Source organism: Mastigoproctus giganteus, chromosome 10 (genome assembly GCF_048544385.1).
Source record: "Mastigoproctus giganteus isolate SK-2022 chromosome 10, ASM4854438v1, whole genome shotgun sequence".
Taxonomy (NCBI): Eukaryota; Metazoa; Arthropoda; class Arachnida; order Uropygi; family Thelyphonidae; genus Mastigoproctus; species Mastigoproctus giganteus.
In genome coordinates, this window is record NC_143584.1 from 157,085,783 (window position 1) to 157,105,220 (window position 19,438).

The 19,438-nt window shown below is 37.2% G+C and overlaps 1 protein-coding gene across 1 annotated transcript in view; it reads left to right on the forward strand.

Annotated features, from left to right (window-relative positions):
* Window positions 1-19,438, forward strand: part of LOC150079403 (polycystin-1-like protein 1) — a 445,550-nt gene that overhangs the window by 229,024 nt on the left and 197,088 nt on the right. Inside the window, exons 22-23 of the mRNA XM_090383053.1 lie at window positions 290-390; window positions 5,137-5,329. Coding sequence (XP_090239179.1) covers window positions 290-390; window positions 5,137-5,329 — 294 coding nt within the window. The remainder of the gene's footprint in view (window positions 1-289; window positions 391-5,136; window positions 5,330-19,438) is intronic.

The window sequence follows — 19,438 nt, forward strand, 5'->3', positions numbered from 1 at the left end:
TTATATATATTTATATAAAAAATTAAATTAATTTTTTTTTACATTATGTATAAGAATAAAAAAGAGTAGAATAAAACAAAAAGAGATCAAAACAAATGAATCATATTAGTTAGGTATTACCTGTTTAAAAAAAAAAAGGTTGTGCACTACTGTTTTAATGATGAAAGTTCAATGCATAACATTCTAAATTTTATTCAGATTTTATGTGTAATCTGATAAAAATTAATAATGCTACTTTTAATGGCACATGTTCTAATAATAACAAATTTTTTTTTTTTTTTTTTTTAAGCATTCACAGATTGCCCACTTTGAAGAACAGCATAATAAAGAAGACCTTTGATGATAGTGGGAACATGTTACAAATCTTTATTTCTGAGAACTTACTACAAGGTAAATTCATGAGAAAATATTAACATAGCGTTCTTTGTTTTTTGAAATATATACAGGGCGTCTCAAAAATATTGATACAAACGTTTAGGGGATGTAGGTAACATCTAAAGGAATGTGAATCGCATAGGAACCCATAACCGGAAACGTCACGGGCAAGTAGTAGCAGAGGCATAACTAGCAGAAATGACACAAGACAGTAATTAGTGGCAAACATTTACTTGACATAATATTAACAATGGAGTACGAGATGGATGCAGTTCATGATGTTACAACAGATGCTCGAAGGTTCCACCATGAGACGCAATGCATGTGTGACACTGACGCAGCATGGATTGGCGGACATGGTCGAACACACCTGGAGTTTCTTTGCAGCAGCGCAGACGAGTCTCGCCACAAGATCCATTTCCGTCTCCACAGGCGATTCATACACGATAGATTTGAGGGCCCCCCCCCACAGAAAGAAATCAGGTAAGCGTGGGGCCCAGGCCAGGCAACGGGTCCACCACAGCCAATCCATCGATGCCCGAAACGCCTGTTCAAATGGTCGCAAACACACCTTCCATAATGGGCAGGTGCCCTGTCATGTTGAAACCAAATGTTGTGTCTCACATTTGCTGGAACATCGTCAAGTAACCCTGGTAGAACTTATTCAAGAAAGATCTAATATTTAGTGGAGTTCATGCGGGATGGTAATAAGTATGGGCCGACTAAGCAGTCACCGACCATACCTGCCCACACATTTATTGTGAAGCGATGTTGTGCTGCATAGGGGCGCACACCGTGTGGGTTGTAGTGAGCCCACACTTCAGCATTATGGCACGCCTCCGTAGCCAGGTGGGAAGGAGCAGCAGTGCGTAGCACACGCTTCTTGATTAGACCGGGGTTCGAGCCCGTCACCACCAAATACGGAGGATGCGGAAAGGTCAGGGAATGACCACCACATATTCCCGGAGCAATATGGCCTTAGTTACTAATGCTCCTAAAAACCAAATAACAAACAAACAAACATGAGCACTATGCTGATTGAATAAGCCTTCCCGAGTGAAATAAGCCTCATCCGTGAACAAAACAGAGGCTGGACGATTCAAGTCTTGAACGCTTTCTTGGAGAAACCACTGCGCAAAAGCCACACGTGCAGGATGATCTTGGGGGAGCTGTAACTGAACCCTTTAGAGATGAAAGGGGGTGTAAGGAATCGTCGTGCCAGTCACGCTGTACACTGCAACAAGACACTCCTAAGGCAGAGGCAATGGCATGTGTGCTGGTAGTAGGATTATTCTGGACGTCATTCAACACACTTTCTTCCATGGCGGGAGTTCGCGTCGAATGTGGTCTGCCTGCATTACTCCTGTTACCTCTAAATGACCCATAATCACACAAATTTTGATGCACACGTGCAAACAAACGGTGGTCTGGTACGTGTCTGTCTGTCTGGGAAGCATTCTCCATAAATTCGTTGAGCGGCTCATCCATTGCCCTCTGCTAATCCATACACTAGGTCCATGTCTGCCAGCTCACAGTTCATATATCGATGCATGCTCTTCATGCGGCGATTACTGCTTGAATGAGTAAACCAGAAATTTTCCCTCTGATGAACAGTGCCATCTACTGACTTACGGTGATGTTTCTAGTTATGGGTTCCTATGCGATTCACATTCCTTTAGATGTTACCTACCTCCCCTAAACGTTTGTACCAATATTTTTGAGATACCCTGTAAAGTGATCTATCTATATAGCCAAGTAAAATTATGAAATGAGACATATATAGTTTAAAACTTTGGAAACAGATGGTGCAGTATCTAGTTGATTAAGTATCAAAAGAAACAATTCCTTGCAGTAGCATCATTTGAAAGGTTTTTTTTTTTTTACTAGACCTTGTGCAAAAGTATTAATAGTGCATGGAAAAATTTTGAACACAAGAAATATACCCATGAAATCTGCCACTTGGAAATTTGTCAAATGATTTTGTGAAACTGAAACTATCTATGCAATTTCCTTGGGCTCAGGGGAAGTCCCCATGGACTGGAGATGTGCAAATGTATCCCCAATTCACAAAGGGAGATTGAAAGTAATTACTGAACTGTTAGTTTAACTTCTGTTCCAGGGAAAATAATGGAGTAGTCACTGGTTAAAGCTGCATTGCAGGATCATCTAGACACGATTGCAGCAATAATTCAGACACAGCATGGGTTTGTTAAGGGAAAGCCTTGTCTGACCAATTTGATTGGATATTATGATGTGGTTACAAAGGAACTGGATGCAAAAAATAATTTTAATATATTATATACTTGGATTTCAGGAAAGCTTTGGACACCTTTGCGCATGGAAGATTACTGTACAAATTGGAGCAGTATGGTATTAAGGGTAAGTTGCTACAATGGATAAAAGGATGGTTGAGTGGGAGAAGACAGAGTGGTAATCAATGGATGCTGATTACTCTTCCTGGACTAATGTTACTAACGTTACAAATGTTAATGTTAAATTCATGGACTATAAAGTAAAAAACATTATCAGTTATCTGGATGAAAGGCTTTGCAAATATTTTCTTCCAGGACAAAATATTGCATCACATCTTTTAAACTGTTTTTGTCATCCTGTTTTATATACAGGCAGTTCTCGCTTTATGAGTTCCCAGGTTTACGAGTTTTTTTCCCCAATTATCAACAAAATCGAAAATATGAACATTAATTTCAAAAAATGAATATTAAATATATATGCTATATGAATATTATATGCTATATAATACAGTATACCCCGCTTTACGATATTAATCAGTTCCAGAGACCCCATTGTATCGTTAAAATATCATAATGTGAACCCAGTAACATATTGTTTTTTGGTAATTCGTTTCAAGATCTCGGAAGTTAAATGTTCACTGTATAACTAAGCTATTTATCTCTCTAAAATGTCATATTTAAGGTCATGAGTGTGGTTTGTAAATTGTATTAGTTACCACCAATTCAAATCATTAAAATCCACTACACTTTCATTGTTATCATGTTCTGTTATAAGAATCAATTTTGAACGGCTTTGTGATATTTTTCTAAAGCACATTTCTGGAGGTCACCACCATAAAACAATAAAAACAATTTGCACTTTTTAGTTTATTGGGCTTTTCTGTTACTGACTGCAAGCAATTATAAATGGGTAGTAAACTCTATCTTCTTGCATTTGTGAAAATACCGATAGCTGGAATTGTGTGCTTTTTTATGTTATTACGGTGAAATGTGTTCCCCTTTACTGAAATATTCAATCGTACAAAAAACATAAATAAAATTTCAGAATCTTCTTTTCATTCCTTTTTTTTTAAGCTTTGTAAACTTGTTACTCCACATGAATCTGAATGTCAGTGGTTTCAGTGGGGGGAGAATGACATTTTTGAATTGTGTCATAACATATGGAATGGATACTTCCATTTATGTTCACAAAAAAAAAAAAAAAAAAAAAATGAAGAGTGTGGCTTCAGACGGGATAACTACCATATATTGCACTACAAAGTATTATTCATATCAATTTCCTAGAAGAAAGTCATCAGCATTAATTGCATACAGTTAATGCTGGTTACGTTGTCGATCTCAGAATAACTTAGAAAACTCACTCTCTGAAAATGGTTCTAGGGAAGAAGAGACTTGATCTTTTCAGTGTTTCTTTTCTCCATTACATTAAAATTTACAGTCAATTGTTCATTCACAATATGAACAACTGACTGTAAATACAAAGTTGATCAAAAAGTTTGGTGACTATTGCAAAAAAGTAATTTTATATGGTGATAAATGTTAAAATTATTAATATTTTTCAATATAATCTCCATCTGCAACCACATGTTTGTTCCATCTTGCCTGCCACTGATCAAAACATTTTTGTTGATTTTCTTTTTAAGTTTGAGAGCATGGGTGCCAGCAGCATGGTGAAAGGTGGTGCAAGTGCACCACCTTTGCACTAAACTGGAATGCAACAACAAGTTAAAACTTTATGTGCACATAATCAAAAGATATCATAATCCCTTCTAATAATCTTTTACCTACCACTATGCATTCAAGTATTATAAGATCATTCATTAAACTTCTTGATGAAACTTTTTACATGTTCTAAACTGGAGTAAGACACTCTTCCCTCATTCTTCTTATAGACCCATTTTGACCTGTGATTTCCATTTTTTTTGGAAAACCAAAGTTGAGGTATAAAGTGGTGTCAACAAATTTTTAAAACTGAAATACAGAAACTCACAGAATGCTGGATGAGATTTATTCTAAAGGGAGGAGAGTATCTGAAAAGGTGACTGTAATTTTTTTTGTATTAACTATACAATTTTTAAAAAATAAAGAATAAAGTCTAATTAAAACTCTGTCTGAGTTAAATTTGAAACCCCCCATCAGTATTATGGTCATTAAAATTGTTCATTAACTTAGAGAGAGCATTATTGAATAAACTTTGATCAATAACTGTGTGTCTTTCCATTGTTTCATTATGGTGCAAATGTAAGTAAAGTAAAGAATAATTTCATAAAAAACTTGATGTATATCGTTCTCTTTTGAAATAAAGCCTTCCATGACCTATGGGCACCTATAGAAAGAAAAAAATGAAGAGCTCATTCTAGCTTTTTTTTATTTAATATAAAATTTATTGTTGTGATTTTTATATTTTTATTTTATACTTGATTTTTATTATTATTAATAAATTTTCTAGTGCATCATTTTTTGACATAAAAAAACCAGTGTTTCTTTATAACGTGATTTATATTTTCAGAACCAGGTACATATTTCCTTGGAATAGTTGATGCAAACTATGGTGAAGAACCCACTACTGATAAATTTAATGCAGCACAAAGATACAGATTACACATACAATGGCAGCACTGCTTACACTGGAATGAAAGCACTTGGACATTTGATGGCTGTGAAGTTATGGCTTCATCTGATTTACAACATGTGAATTGTAGGTTAGTAAAAGTTTTAAAATAGAAATCTTAAAAATTTCCAAAGTTTTAAATTGGAAAAATATATACAAATTAGTGCAAATGCATCATGTTAGTACACGGCCAATTCTAGATTAGCAAATTATTTGCAAAAGCGCATCGTTTAAGCCCTATCTCATATTGTGAATACCTTCACGACGAGTTGCCATGACATTGCACTACTTCGAATAAGTAACGCTTCACCTAAAGGAGAAGACTATTGTTACTTATTCTCAGTGGATACCACCACCCAGATGGCATCATTTCAGGGCTATTTTGTATATGTGTGGGATAATAACTCGACTACCCACTTGTCCCTATTACACTTAGAAAAGAAAAAAAGTAGAGGAAAAGTAATAGTAAGAGTGGAAGAGGAAAAGAAACGGTGTAGAAGAATGAAAGGGACAATAACTCCAACTCACACCACTCAATAAACTCCTCGAATAGGCAACGCTTTTCCCCAGTGGAGAAGGCTGTTGTTACCTATTCTTGGAAACTCCGGACATCATCAGGCTCCCCCTGGTGCTGTTTCAGGGCTATTTGGCCCTTCTTCGGTGGGTGGGTGGGTAGGTACCCAAGTGATGTAATGATGGCAAAACAGTTATGAAGTATAACTCCACAATATGAGAGATGCCTGATGGTGTATAAGATGATTAAGACTATAATGCATTAGCGCTTATGCCTCAAGCTGCGAGAAAGTTAGACTATGTACAAATTAGTGCAAATGCATCATGTTAGTACACAGCCAATTCCTTTATTAGCAAATTATTTAAGCGGCATCGTTTAAGTCATATCTCATATTGTGAATACCTTCACGACGAGTTGCATGACATTGCACTACTTCGAATAAGTAACGCTTCACCTAAAGAAGAAGACTATTGTTAAGGGGGTTTTTTTGACATTCTATAGTTCCTTACTGTGTGTGTAATAATGCAATTATTTTGCGAGACATCTGAATGGGAATCAAAACAGCCATCTATTCATTCTACATGCATAATTTAGTTCTCCTGAAGTTGTTGCCTAATTTCATTATTGAAATGCAGTAGGGCCAAAGAGTCCTGAAACGATGCCGTCTGGGTGGTGGTATCCACTGAGAATAAGTAACAATAGTCTTCTCCTTTAGGTGAATCGTTACTTATTCAAAGTAGTGCAATGTCATGGCAACTCGTTGGGAAGGTATTCACAATATGAGATATGACTTAAACGATGCCGCTTTTGCAAATAATGTGCTTATCTAGAATTGGCTGTGTACTAACATGATGCATTTGCACTAATTTGTACATAGTCTAACTTTCTTGCAGCTTAAGGCATAAGCCCTAATGCATTATAGTCTTAATTGGAAAAATATATTAAGTATTTGTTGTCCATCCAGGATAACTTAAATTGGCTTTCTAGTCGCACACAATTCATTGATATTAGAATAATGCTAGTAATTAATGCACAAAGCTGGAGGCCGACCGGGATAGCCAGGTGGTAAAGTGCCTGCCTGACAATCCAAAGGTCGTGGGTTCAAATCCCGCCTCAGGCTTGGGTCAGAGTAAAATGCAAAATGCATTAACGCCACAGAAGCCGATGTGCCAACAAAAAAAAAAAAAAAAAAAAGCTGGAGTCTTGAGCATACTGTTGAGAGCTGGATCCTTTCTTTCTAAATTATCTGACAAATCTGTCTTTCTTTCTAAAGGGTTATCTGACAAATAGTGGCAATGGTGCTATAGTAGAGCTCATGTCATGGTAAAATGAACAAATAGAAGTTAAACATATCATTCATTTTTCTTATCAAAGTCTGTTAATTCACTATAAAATACAGTTTTAAAACACAAGCAGTAGTTATTTATGAAAATAAAAATTGTACATGGAATAAATATAAAAATAACGAGAAAGGACTGTGGAAAATGTGGCAATATTGCATTTCAATAATGCAATTAGGCAACAACTTATGGAGAACTAAAGAATGCATGTAGAATGAATAAATGGCTATTTTGATTCCCATTCAGATGTCTCGCAAAATGATTGCATCATTATACACACAGTAAGAAACTGTAGAATGTCAAAAAAAAAAAAAAAAAAACCCCTTTTAAAAGCTTGTAGCTGGTGACTGGCACTGGTATGCTAATGCTTTTGAATGGCAAGTCAATGTGCAAGATTGCAGTTCAGTGTTTCCCAATCTTCTCTTTCTAGCAGCCCCTCTTTGAGCGAATCAAAATCTATAACCATTCCATAATCTCTTTAATAGAAGCAGAAAGCTTTGTTCACATTTTGATTTCAACTCTAATTTATTTTGGTATATCAAAAAGAAATTAAATTAGAGCTGAGGTATTTTGGTAAAATTTTCTCAGTTTCTTTCAGACCTCTGTCTTAGTTGTGCTCTTTTTTTATATGAAGTAATTTATCATCTCACCTCTTAAAAGATGAAATAGTCATACTTAATAAACAGCAAAATTTAAAAAAATAAATAATAAATAAATAAAAAAAATATATATATTATATATATATATATATATCTATATGTATATATATATATATATAGTGAAACTTCTAACGAACATCTCTCTACAATGGACATTTTCAAATTCCCCAACTCACCTCTATTGGTTTTAATGTGTTTCTAGCGGACATTCTCTGTAACGGACACGGACAGGCAATCTGCACTGTTTCGTTTAGATTAGCACTTAATTTTGATCTCCCCATAACGGACAGCGGGCGAGCCCACGGCCCTTTTTTCTAGGAACGTTTCTTCCACGTATTGCCTCAATCGTGTGTTTATTTTCTATTTCCGATTCTCTGAATTTTATCAAGGTTTACGTCGCGATTCTAAGCCCTTTTTCAAGAATTTTAAGGCACGTGTAAAACTTCTGATGAATTCGGTGTGTGCAGGGGCGGGAATATGGTCGGCCTTTCGTCTTTTCAGTTTCAGTTTTCAGTTTTGTTCAGTGTTGTGTGAAGTGCACAATGTCTTCTCGTAAACATTTAACTTTAAAAGATAAAGTCAAACTCATTAATGCGTATAATCGGCAAAAAAATAGTGTTTGCAATCTCACTGCAAAATTCAAAATCGGGAAGACCCAGGTAAGCGACATCCTAAAGGAAAAAATGAACTGCTCAAACAATTTTGGCAACACGGAAATGATCAGTTTCAAAAATCATTCCCGAAAACTGTTGGACTTCAAATTGACAATGTTATGCATGAGTGGTTTTCTTGCGAATGTGCTAAAAAAATTCCCATTAATGGGCCTATTATTAGGGAAAAGGCTTTGGAGGTTGCGAAATCAATGGGAGTAAATGAGTTCAAAGCTTCTGTGGGATGGCTAGACAAGTTCAAAACTCGGCATAAAATTTCTTGGAAAACCATAAGTGGTGAAGGTGGATCTGTTGATACTGGGGTTGTAACAGAGTGGACCGTCCAATTGGAAGATTTATGTCGTGATTTTGAAGCTAAAGATATTTACAACTGTGACGAGACAGGGTTGTTTTTTAAAGCTCTTCCTGAAAAAACAATGAGTCTAAAAAACGAAAAGTGCCAGTGCGGAAAAATTCCTAAGGAACGCTTGACTGTACTATTGTGTACAAATATGCTTGGAGACTTTGAACAACCTCTTGTTATAGGAAAACCACAAGATCCTCGTTGTTTCAAGGGCATAAAGTTGAATCTTTTGAATGTTGACTGGAAGTCTAATAAAAAAGTGTGGATGACACGAGATATCATGAGCGAATGGATAAGTCACTTTAACCAAAACATGATTCGTCAAAACAGAAAAATTATTCTTTTCATGGATAATGCTGCATCTCACCCGCACATTGAATTGTCTAACATTCGAATCGTTTTTCTGCCACCAAACACATCTGCAGAGTGTCAGCCCTTGGATCAAGGGATAATAAAAAATTTTAAACTTCACTACAGAAAACGAGTTTTAAGACATCTCATTGCAAACATGAACGATGTAACACGTGCGAGTGACCTTGCAAAGAAAATCAGCATCCTAAATGCGATTCAATGGATTTCCTCTTCAGTAAACGCAATTAGAAAACAAACTGTCGTGAACTGTTTTGTAAAGTCTGGCTTCTCAAACGCAAAAATTGAAGTTGTGAACAGCAATGTGGAGTACCAAGAAGAACAAAACTTCAACATCTATTGATAATGTATGATACTTCCGCTACAAGTGACCCTGGCTACAAAGATATAGACTCGAACTTCACTGCAGAAGATGGTGCTCTAGATATCAACGACATTATCATTGATATTTTTCAAGAAGTTCCTCATGAGGATGAAGAAATGAAGGAGGTCATTCTGTTGAAGAACATATTAACGACGAACCACCAATGAAAATAGAAGAAGCGCTCATACAAATCGATCGTTTAAAAATGTTTTTCGCCGCTGAAGAAGATACTGAAGGACTTTCGATGGTTTCTTCACTCCAAACAAATGTTGAAAACAAAATTATCAGCCAGAAGAAGGTGCAGAAGAAAATAAGTGATTACTGTATGTATTTTTCTTTCTTTTTTTTTTTTTTTTTCGTCCCTCAGACTACTTGTTAGCGGACACTTCTCTCTAACGGACACATTTTCGTTCCCCATGGCTGTCCGTTAAAGGGAAGTTTCACTGTATATATATGTGTGTGTTTATAGATAATTTATGTTTGACTGGTGAATTGTAGATAGCAGTCAGATGCTGTGTGAAATCAAAATTATATCTTCTACTTACATATCTTCTACTTACATATCTTCTACTATAAAACTATCACAATCTTTATTCACAGTGTATAGCCATAGAACTGTGCTTGTGTGTTGAAGTGAGGGAAGGGAAAATTGCTGGGAATGTGACTGTAGGTGTGAAGATGCATGCAGGCTTTTGGAACTCTTGCAAATGGATAAGTTTTCTTAGAAATTTTATCATATTTCTGATTAATTAATGTATTAATTTGTGTTTTACAAATAGATTAAATAAACTTAGTAGCATTTGTTAGCTTATTTTTTAAATTTAGCTAGTGATTTTGTAAGTTTCAATTCACTACTCATACTGTTATTGTAACAGTGCTTTGGCAGGAATATCGTAGCATGAACCATAGCGCATAAGAATAGTAGGATTTTAATTGTAATAAATAAGTATTTTGAAGGTTTAATCACTTTTGGGCATATATCTTTTGTATTTTTCCAAGGATATAACTAAATTAACATTGTGATCGTTACAGTATAGAATATATTTCAAATTTCTTAGCTAAGGTATAGTGTAAAACTATATAGTGATTACATATCACTGCATTAGCTTAGTATAGTATTGTATAGTCAGTCAAGTATAGTATAGTTTGTTATTTGGTTTTTAGGAGCATTACAACTAAGGCCATATTGCTCTGGGATTGTGTGGTGGTCATTCTCTGACCTTTCCGCATTCTCCATATTTGGTGGTCATGGGCTCAAACCCTAGTCTAATTGAAGAAGCATGTGCTACACACTGCTGCTCCTGCCCACCTGGCTACGGAGGCACCTATAGTATAGTATAGTATAGTATAGTCAGTCAAGTATAGTATAGCCAATTAATCAATTAAATTTATTAACCTTAGTAATTTTTATTGTTAATTAATTACATTGTATTTAAATGGAATTATGCCCCAGGCTAGGGCAGCAAAGCAACTTTCACAAAGTAGCGGGAGTGCTGTAGCTTGGGGAGAACCGAAGGGGGGCAGTTCTCCAATGCATCACAGCCAAAAAAAATGTGCAACTTGAGAAATGTTTGCAGGCCTTTCTGGAACAGGACATGGTATAGCCAAGGAATCTTAGTGTGTGTGTGTGTGTGTGTGTGTGTGTGTGTGTGTGTGTGTGTGTGTGTGTGTGTGTGTGTGTGTGTGTTAGGTGCAGAGGATGTCAAGAAAATAGGTGCCAACTCAACATTCTGATGGGTGTCTATGAGAGTTTGAAGAGTAGGGTAGATGCCCTTGAAGGAATTAAAATGGGGTTCCCATCAAACTCTCAGCTGCCCAACTCAATGCCAGAACTCACTCTTGTGCATCAGGCAACACAGCAGCAGCAATTTTCAGGGCAGAATGTGCTGGTCCCACAGGAGCTAGTTATTGTCGGTGACTCTGTTTTCAGGGAGACAGGATATATATTGTGCAAAAAGAATAAATGGAGTATGACCAGGATATGTCTGCCAGGGACAAAAGTTGATGATGTTGTAGAGCAGCAGATATCATCTTTTATGGGCACAAAGGGCGATATTGTTTTACACATTGGCACTAATACGTTACCATAATTTCTCATTGATGTAAACCCTTACGTCAATGAGAAATTATAGGAGTGAATTTGTAAAAAATGTAATTAATGATGGTGAAATTTCACATGTTTATTTAATGAAAAAACTTTTGAGCCTATAGGACAGTAAGGCTTCTGGTGTTGATGTTACCTTATAATCTTAAGGGAGGTGGAAAGTGAGTGTTCATTGAACCATTGAGGCTAATTATGAGCATCACTGGACTCGGGAGTGATTCCTTTGGATTGGAAAAGTGCCAATGTGTCTCCAATACATAAGGGCAGTTCTAAGAGTGAAGTGGGAAATTACCGATCAGTTAGTCTAACTTCAGTAGTAGAGGAAACCATAGAGACAATGATCAAGGGTGGAATTCAGGATCACTTAGATAGAAATGGAATTCTGAAGGATACTCAGCATGATTTGGAAAGGGAAAATCATGTTTAACTAATCTGGTTAGCTGTTTTGACAGGGTCACTCAAGACTTAGGGAATAATTTTGACATTGTTTATTTGGATTTCAGCAAAGCATTTGACTCAGTCCCACATGAGCAGTTACTTTATAAGCTGAAACAGGTTAGAATCACGGAAAATCCTAGATGGATAGCTGGATGGCTTCAGGGCAGGAGGCAGAGGATTGTGATAAATGGTTATTCCTCAGATTAGGTTGATGTAAGAAGTGGGGTTCCCCAAGAATCAGTATTAGGACCACTGCTGTTTTTTAATTTCATAAATGGCATTGATGAAAGGATAGAGGGTGAGATGTCTAAATTTGTGGATGATGTAACGATTGGTAGAGTAGTTAATGATCACCACCAAGCAGAGTGACCTAGATAGACTTCAGGGATGGTCAGAAAAATGGAAGCTATGATTTAATCCAGCAAAGTGTAAGGTATTACACCTGGGGAACAGTAACCCAAAATAACTTACACTTTGCTTGACATAAGCAAAATGAATGAGGATGAAATTTTAAAGGTTATAAATGATTCTAGAACAAGAGGCTATAATTTCAAGTTATGGGGAGGGGGATGTTTAGAGTGGATTGCACGAAATTTTATTTTAGCCAGTGAGTTATAAATTAATGGAATAGTTGCCTACATGGGTGGTAGAGGCTGACAGTTTGGGGAAATTCAAAGGTCAGCTGGATAATTACCTCGCATAGGTTGTCTATTTCCTTTTCTCTTGTTAATTATTATATTTTTTTAAATTTTCTTATTATTATTTTTTTATTTTTTGTTATTTTATTTTATTTTATTATTATTATTATTATTTTTTTTTGGCTGGTGCAGCATAAGCCATTGGTTCCTTGCACCATGTGGCCATTGCTAATACTAATAGTAATACTGATGACATTAAGAGTAGCAGCTCTGCAGACTTACTTCAAGACAGATCAATGTTGAAAAAAAAGTTGCAAGTTAGGGATAAATTTGAAAGTGTCTGCAATTCTGCCCAGACATGATAGGAGGGAGTATATGATAAGAGCCTTGTCAATCAATTCAGCCGTGGAGAGATTGTGCAAGGCCCATGGGGTATAATTTTTCTCAGTGTGGTCTGTGCTTGTTAACAAGAGAGATCGTTTCTACAGGGATGGGATACACTTAAATAGAAAGGATGCAAGAATATTTGTTTATGCTATCAGGGAAGTGTTAGGTGGGTCGGAAAACTGCTAGCTTGGGGGAGATTCAGAGAGTAATAGATTAAGAGTAGCCACAGGCAAATGTGAAAGTGATTCTTCCACTGCATCTATTGGAATGGGCAGCAACCTGGAAAGTGAGATGATGGGGATTTCAAGGACTGCTGGAAGTTATCATGGAACAAGTAAATACATGGGCTGTGTTAGGGTAATTAACAGTAAGAATAGGTGCATGTATACTTACATGTACACCAATGCTATGAGTATAGTGAATAAATTTGTTGAATTTGAGGTGCTGGTGAAGACATCAAAGGTGGATATTGTTGGGATATCAGAGATGTGGTGTCACACAGAGATAAGGAATGCAGAATCAGAATTTGGGGATTACAATGTGTACAGATAGAAAAAGGAGGATGGGTCATTCTGTTTGTTAAGAAACACATAAAATCTAAGGCAGTGCATCTAGTTTTCATGGTTGGACAGTGCAGTGTTGATCAGTTTGGTGTGACATAAGCACTGGGAAAGCAGAGTTGAGAGTAGGAGTATGTTATGGGTCTAATAACTCAGATGATTACAACAAGCAACTGTGTACAGAGAAATAGTGGGCCAGTAAATCATATTGTCTTATAATGGCAATTTTAACTGGAACTTGTGGGTTGGTTACTCACACACTTGCAAGACTTTTGTAGATATATTGGATGATTGTTTTCTACAGCAGCATGTTTCAGAAACAACCAGAGGGTGTAATTCTCTTGATCTAATTATCAGAAATGATTATTCATGCGTTAATAACCTGAAGAAAAAGGAACCACTAGGTGGCAGTGATTACAGTGTACTGATGTGGGATTTAGTCAAAGTAACAGGAGAGACTGCTTCTACAGTGATGGGATACACTTAAATAGAAAGCGTGCACGATTATTTGTTGATGCTATCAGGGCAGTGTTAGGTGGGTCGGAAAACTGCTAGCTTGGGAGAGATTCAGAGAGTAATAGATTAAGAGTAGTCACAGGCAAAGGTGAAAGTTATTCTTGCAACTGCTTCTATTGGAATGAGCAGCAGCCTGGAAAACAAGATGCAGGATATTTCATAGACTGCTGGGAGTCATTGCAGTACAAGTAAACACATGGGTTGGGTTGGGTTGGGTTGGGTTGTGTTAGGGTAGCTAAGAATAGTAACAGGTGCATATATACTTGCATGTACACCAATACTAGGAGTTTGGTAAATAAATTTGATGAATTTGAGGTATTGCTCAAAACATCAAAGGCAGATATTGTTCGGATATCAGAGACGTGGTGTCACACAGATATAAGGAATGCAGAACTGGAATTTGGGGAGTACAATGTGTACAGAAAGGATAGACTGGATACGAAGGGAAGAGGAATTATGCTACTAGTTAAGAAACACATAAAATCCAAGGAAGTGAAGCCGGTCAACATCGCTGGACAGTGCAGTGTCGAGTCAGTTTGGTGTGACATAAGCATTGGGAGATCAAAATTGAGAGTAGGAGTGTGCTGTAGGCCTAATGACTCTGATGAGTATAATAAGAAACTGTACAGGGAAATAGAGTGGGTCAGTAAATCAGAGAGTCTTATAATGGGGGATTTTAATTTCCCAGATGTTGACTGGAATTTGTGGGTTGGTCACTCACACACTAGCAAGGCTTTTGTGGATTTATTGGATGATTGTTTTCTACATCAGCATGTTCAGGAGGCAACTAGAGGGAGTAATACTCTTGATCTGAATATCATTAGTGATTCTTCATGCAGATAAAGGAACCACTAGGGGGCAGTGATCACAGTGTGCTGAAGTGGGATTTACTCAAAGAAGTAACTACCATCAGGGGTCAAGGGAAGGGCTTTTGTAAAGGCAGCTATAATGGTCTGAGACAATATTTAAATTCTATACAGTGGGACCAACTGATGATGTTACCAACAGCAAATTCAAAATGGGAAGCATTCAAAGAACGTATCTTGGAAGGTACTAGGCTTTACATACCAACTAAGAAATATTGTTCAAGGTTTAGGCCTAAATGGATGTCAGATGAACTAATGAGACATATGGCAGAGAAAAAAAATGCATGGGATACGTATAAATTAATGGCTGACATAGAACCCTATGATAGATATAAGCTGGTCTGTAACCAAGTCACGAAGGAGATTAGGCAGGCAAAGGCAGATTATGAGAAATCCTTGGCAAAGGATGCAAAGAAAAACAGAAAACAGTTCTTTACCTATGTAAACTGTAGAAGGAAAGGGATGAATCAGATTGGTCCACTATATATTGATGGTTCAACAGTTGAGGATCCTGCTCAGATGGCTAACAAACTAAACGAGTATTTTGCATCTACATTCACACATGAGGAGTTATTCAGGAAGGGGAATGCCAGAGGTGAAGTAAACTCTGGCAGTGAGCTAGATGATTTTGTAATAACTGAGAGGAAAGTGGAGGAGAAATTGTTGAGGATAAACATAAAAAAGGCACCTGGGGTGGATGGGATCTATCCAGTTATATTAAAGGAGGCAGCAAAGGAAGTAAGGAAACCATTAGCCATAATTATGAGAGCTCTTTGGACTCAGGGGAGGTACCCATAGACTGGAGTTGTGCAAATGTGACCCCAATTCACAAAGGAGGATCAAAGGGTGACACAAGTAATTATAGACCTGTGAGTTTAACTTCTGTTCCAGGAAAATTAATGGAGGCACTGGTTAAAGAAGCACTGCAGGATCATCTAGACAAGACTTCAGTTATAGCTTGGACACAGCATGGTTTTGTAAGGGAAAGTCTTGCCTGACCAATTTGATTGGATACTATGATGCAGTCACAAAAGAACTGGATGCAGAGAATAACTTTGATATTATATATTTGGATCTTAGAAAGGCTTTTGATACTGTTGCACATGGAAGACTGCTGCTAAAATTGGAGCAGTGTGGCATTGGAGGCAAACTGCTGCTAAGGATAAAGGGATGGTGGAGGGGAAGAAGACAGAGAGTGGTAATCAATGGACACTGCTCATCGTGGACTAATATTATTAGTGGAGTCCCTCAGGGTTAAGTGTTGGATCCATTATTGTTTTCTGTATTTATAAATGATATTGATGATGGTATATCAAGCTTAATGTTCAAGTTTGCAGTCGATACAAAGTTGGCAGGGTTGTTAAGGACACTACTGATGCTATGCTGCTGCAACAGGATCTGGAAAGGTTGAGCAGATGGGCTGAGAGGTGGCAAATGAAGTTTAACATTGACAAATGTAAAGTATTACATATGGGAAACAGCAACCCCAGAGCAACGTATCAAATCTGTGGTACTACATTGAGAGTGGTAGAGAATGAAAAGGACCTGGCGGTAGTTGTGCAGGCATGTTCAGATATGAAGTTCTCTGAGCAGTGCAGATGGGCTGCAAGAGTAGCTCATGGTGGCTTGTCAATGATATACAGGAATTTTTCTAGCAGGGATAAGGCGGTGATTATTCCCTTGTATATGGCAATGGTCAGGCCACACCTTGAGTACTGTATACAGATCTGGAGGCCTCATTTCAAGAAGGATGTGGAGCTGTTGGAACGAGTACAGAGAAGGGCAACAAGATTAGGAATGGAACAAAGGGTTGCTCTTACGAAGAAAGGCTTAAGTTTTGCAAATTACAGTGTCTGGAGACCAGACACCGGCGCGGTGATCTAATACAGTTGTATAAATTGAATGGTTTGAATGGTATAAATTGAAAAACTTTCAGTGGTATAAATTGAAAGCCTTGAATGGTTTGAGCATGCTCAATGCCGATGGGATTCTTCCTCTTGCTCAGAATAATCACCTGAGAGGGCATAAATTCAGATTGAGGAAAGACAGATGTAGGATAGGTGTGCAGAAATTTGTCTTTAGCCAGCAGGTAGTTGGTTGGTGGAACAGACTTCCGTCCCTTGTTGTGGAAGTTGATAGCCTAAATAAATTTAAGGCTCAGCTGGACAGGTATTTTGAACAAACGGAGCGGGGAAATGGAAGTGGTTTTTTTTTTTTGGCTGATGCTGCAAAAGCTTGCTTTCTTGCATTATATGCCTCTATTAATGCTAATGTTAACTACCATCAGCAGTAAATGGAAGAGTTTTTGCTTTCATAAAGGTGACTGCAATGGTCTCAGACAGTTCTTAAATTCTATACAATGATAACAACTGATGATGTTACCAACAGCAAAATCAAAATGGGAAGCATTCAAGGAATTAATCTTGAAATCTACTAGGTTTTCCATATCAACTAAGAAATACTGTTCCAGGTTTAGGCCTGAATGGATGTCAGGTGAACTAATGAAACTCATGGCAGAGAAGAAAAATGCATGGGATGCATATAAATTATCAAGCGACTCAGAAGCCAATGGCAGATATAAGCTAGTCTGTAATCAAGTCATAAAGGAGGTTAGGCAAGCAAAGGCAGATTACGAGAATTCTTTGGCAAAGGAAGCAAAGAAAAACATTAAAGACTTTTTTACTTATATAAACTCTAGAAGAAAGAGAATGAATCAGATTGGTCCACTTGATATTGATGGTTTGATTGTTGATGATTATGCTCAGGTAGGTGACAAACGTAATGAGTATTTTGCATCTACATTCACACATGAGGAGTTATTCAGGGAGGGGAATGCCAGAAGTTTATCATACTCTTGCAGGGAGCTCAATGATTTTGTAATAACTGAGAGCAAAGTGGAGGAGAAAGTGCTGAAGTTAAACATACGGAATGCACCTGGGGTGGATGGGATCTATCCAGTTATATTAAAGGATGCAGCAAAGGAAGTAAGGAGACCCTTAGCCATGATCATAAGGGCACCCTTGAACCCAATAGGTTCTCATGGACTGGAGATGTGCAAATGTTTCCCCAATTCACACAAGTAGTTACTGACCTGTTAATTTAACTTCTGTTCCAGGAAAAATAATGGAGTCACTGGTTAAAGAAGCACTGTAGGATCGTCTAGACAAAACGGCAGTTATAATTCAGACACAGCATGGGTTTGCTAAGGGGAATTCTTGTCTGGCCAATTTGATTGGATACTATATGTAGTCACAAAGGAACTGGATGCCAAAAATAATTTTGATATCATATACAGGTACTGGACCATTTATCCAGCAAGCTTGTGACCGGAGGTGACCTGGATTTCTGAATTTTCTGGTTTTCTGGACCAGGGCTTAATATATACTTAAAATATAAAATAAACAATGAAATGTAAAGAAAGAAACTGTATTTAACAGATACAAATTAATAAACTTCTAAAGCAGGATCTGTTTAATCAATATTAATCCACTAATCTTCATCTGAAGATAATTCCGTATCTGGGGTGACTGGTACAGGAAGAGAAGAAGCACAGGTATTGGAGGTTGAAGATTGAGGCTTAGAATGAACTTTACTTGAAAGTTTCTGGTTGATCTTTGGAAATATGGACTGCAGATTCTGTTGTTTCATATGCTCATACTTTTTTTTTTCTTTAATGAAAACCTCTTGTATTTTATACATCCACATTTGCTGCTCACTGATGAAGCTCTTTTGCTCCATTTCCCAAATCAGTTCCTCAGTCAGGCTGATGCACCTATCTATAGAAACTTTCTCTTCTTTCAGTGCACTATCATCATATCTCATCTGATTTGTTCTTATCAGCAATCAATACCATATATACAATTTCACTATCAGTGAGTTGAAGTACAACTAGAGCATCACCATCAAAGTTTATACACTCTTGTATAACCCCTTCATCAACTGATTTGGCTGCTTCACATGACAAACCTTTTGCATATTCCAATAAATTCTTAACTATTTCTTACTCACCAGACATATGAAAACCACAAAAATCAGGTTCATCATCTCCTTCAAGAAATAAGTTAGTTAGCCATAGTTTATGCCAGCCGTTTACATTATCCCAGGACTTTGCTGCACTCCAAAGTGCATCTTTAACATTAAATGTTTTCTGAAATTCTTTTATCCCTGTACCTTTGTTGCAAGTGTCTAGCATTTTCTGCAGAAATGCATCCCTGTACCTGCACTTGAACACACGAAGAATTCCTTAGTCTAAAGGCTGAATTAGCGAAGTGCAATTGGAAGGCAAGTAAATGAAATTGCAGTAAGAACTAAATAATTGTCCTTGACTTGAGCTTCAGCAGGAGGGTGTGCAGAACAATTATCAAGCACTAAAATAATTTTGCAGTCATCGGGTAGTCCCACGGATTTACAATGTGCCCTCGCATCAGGCAC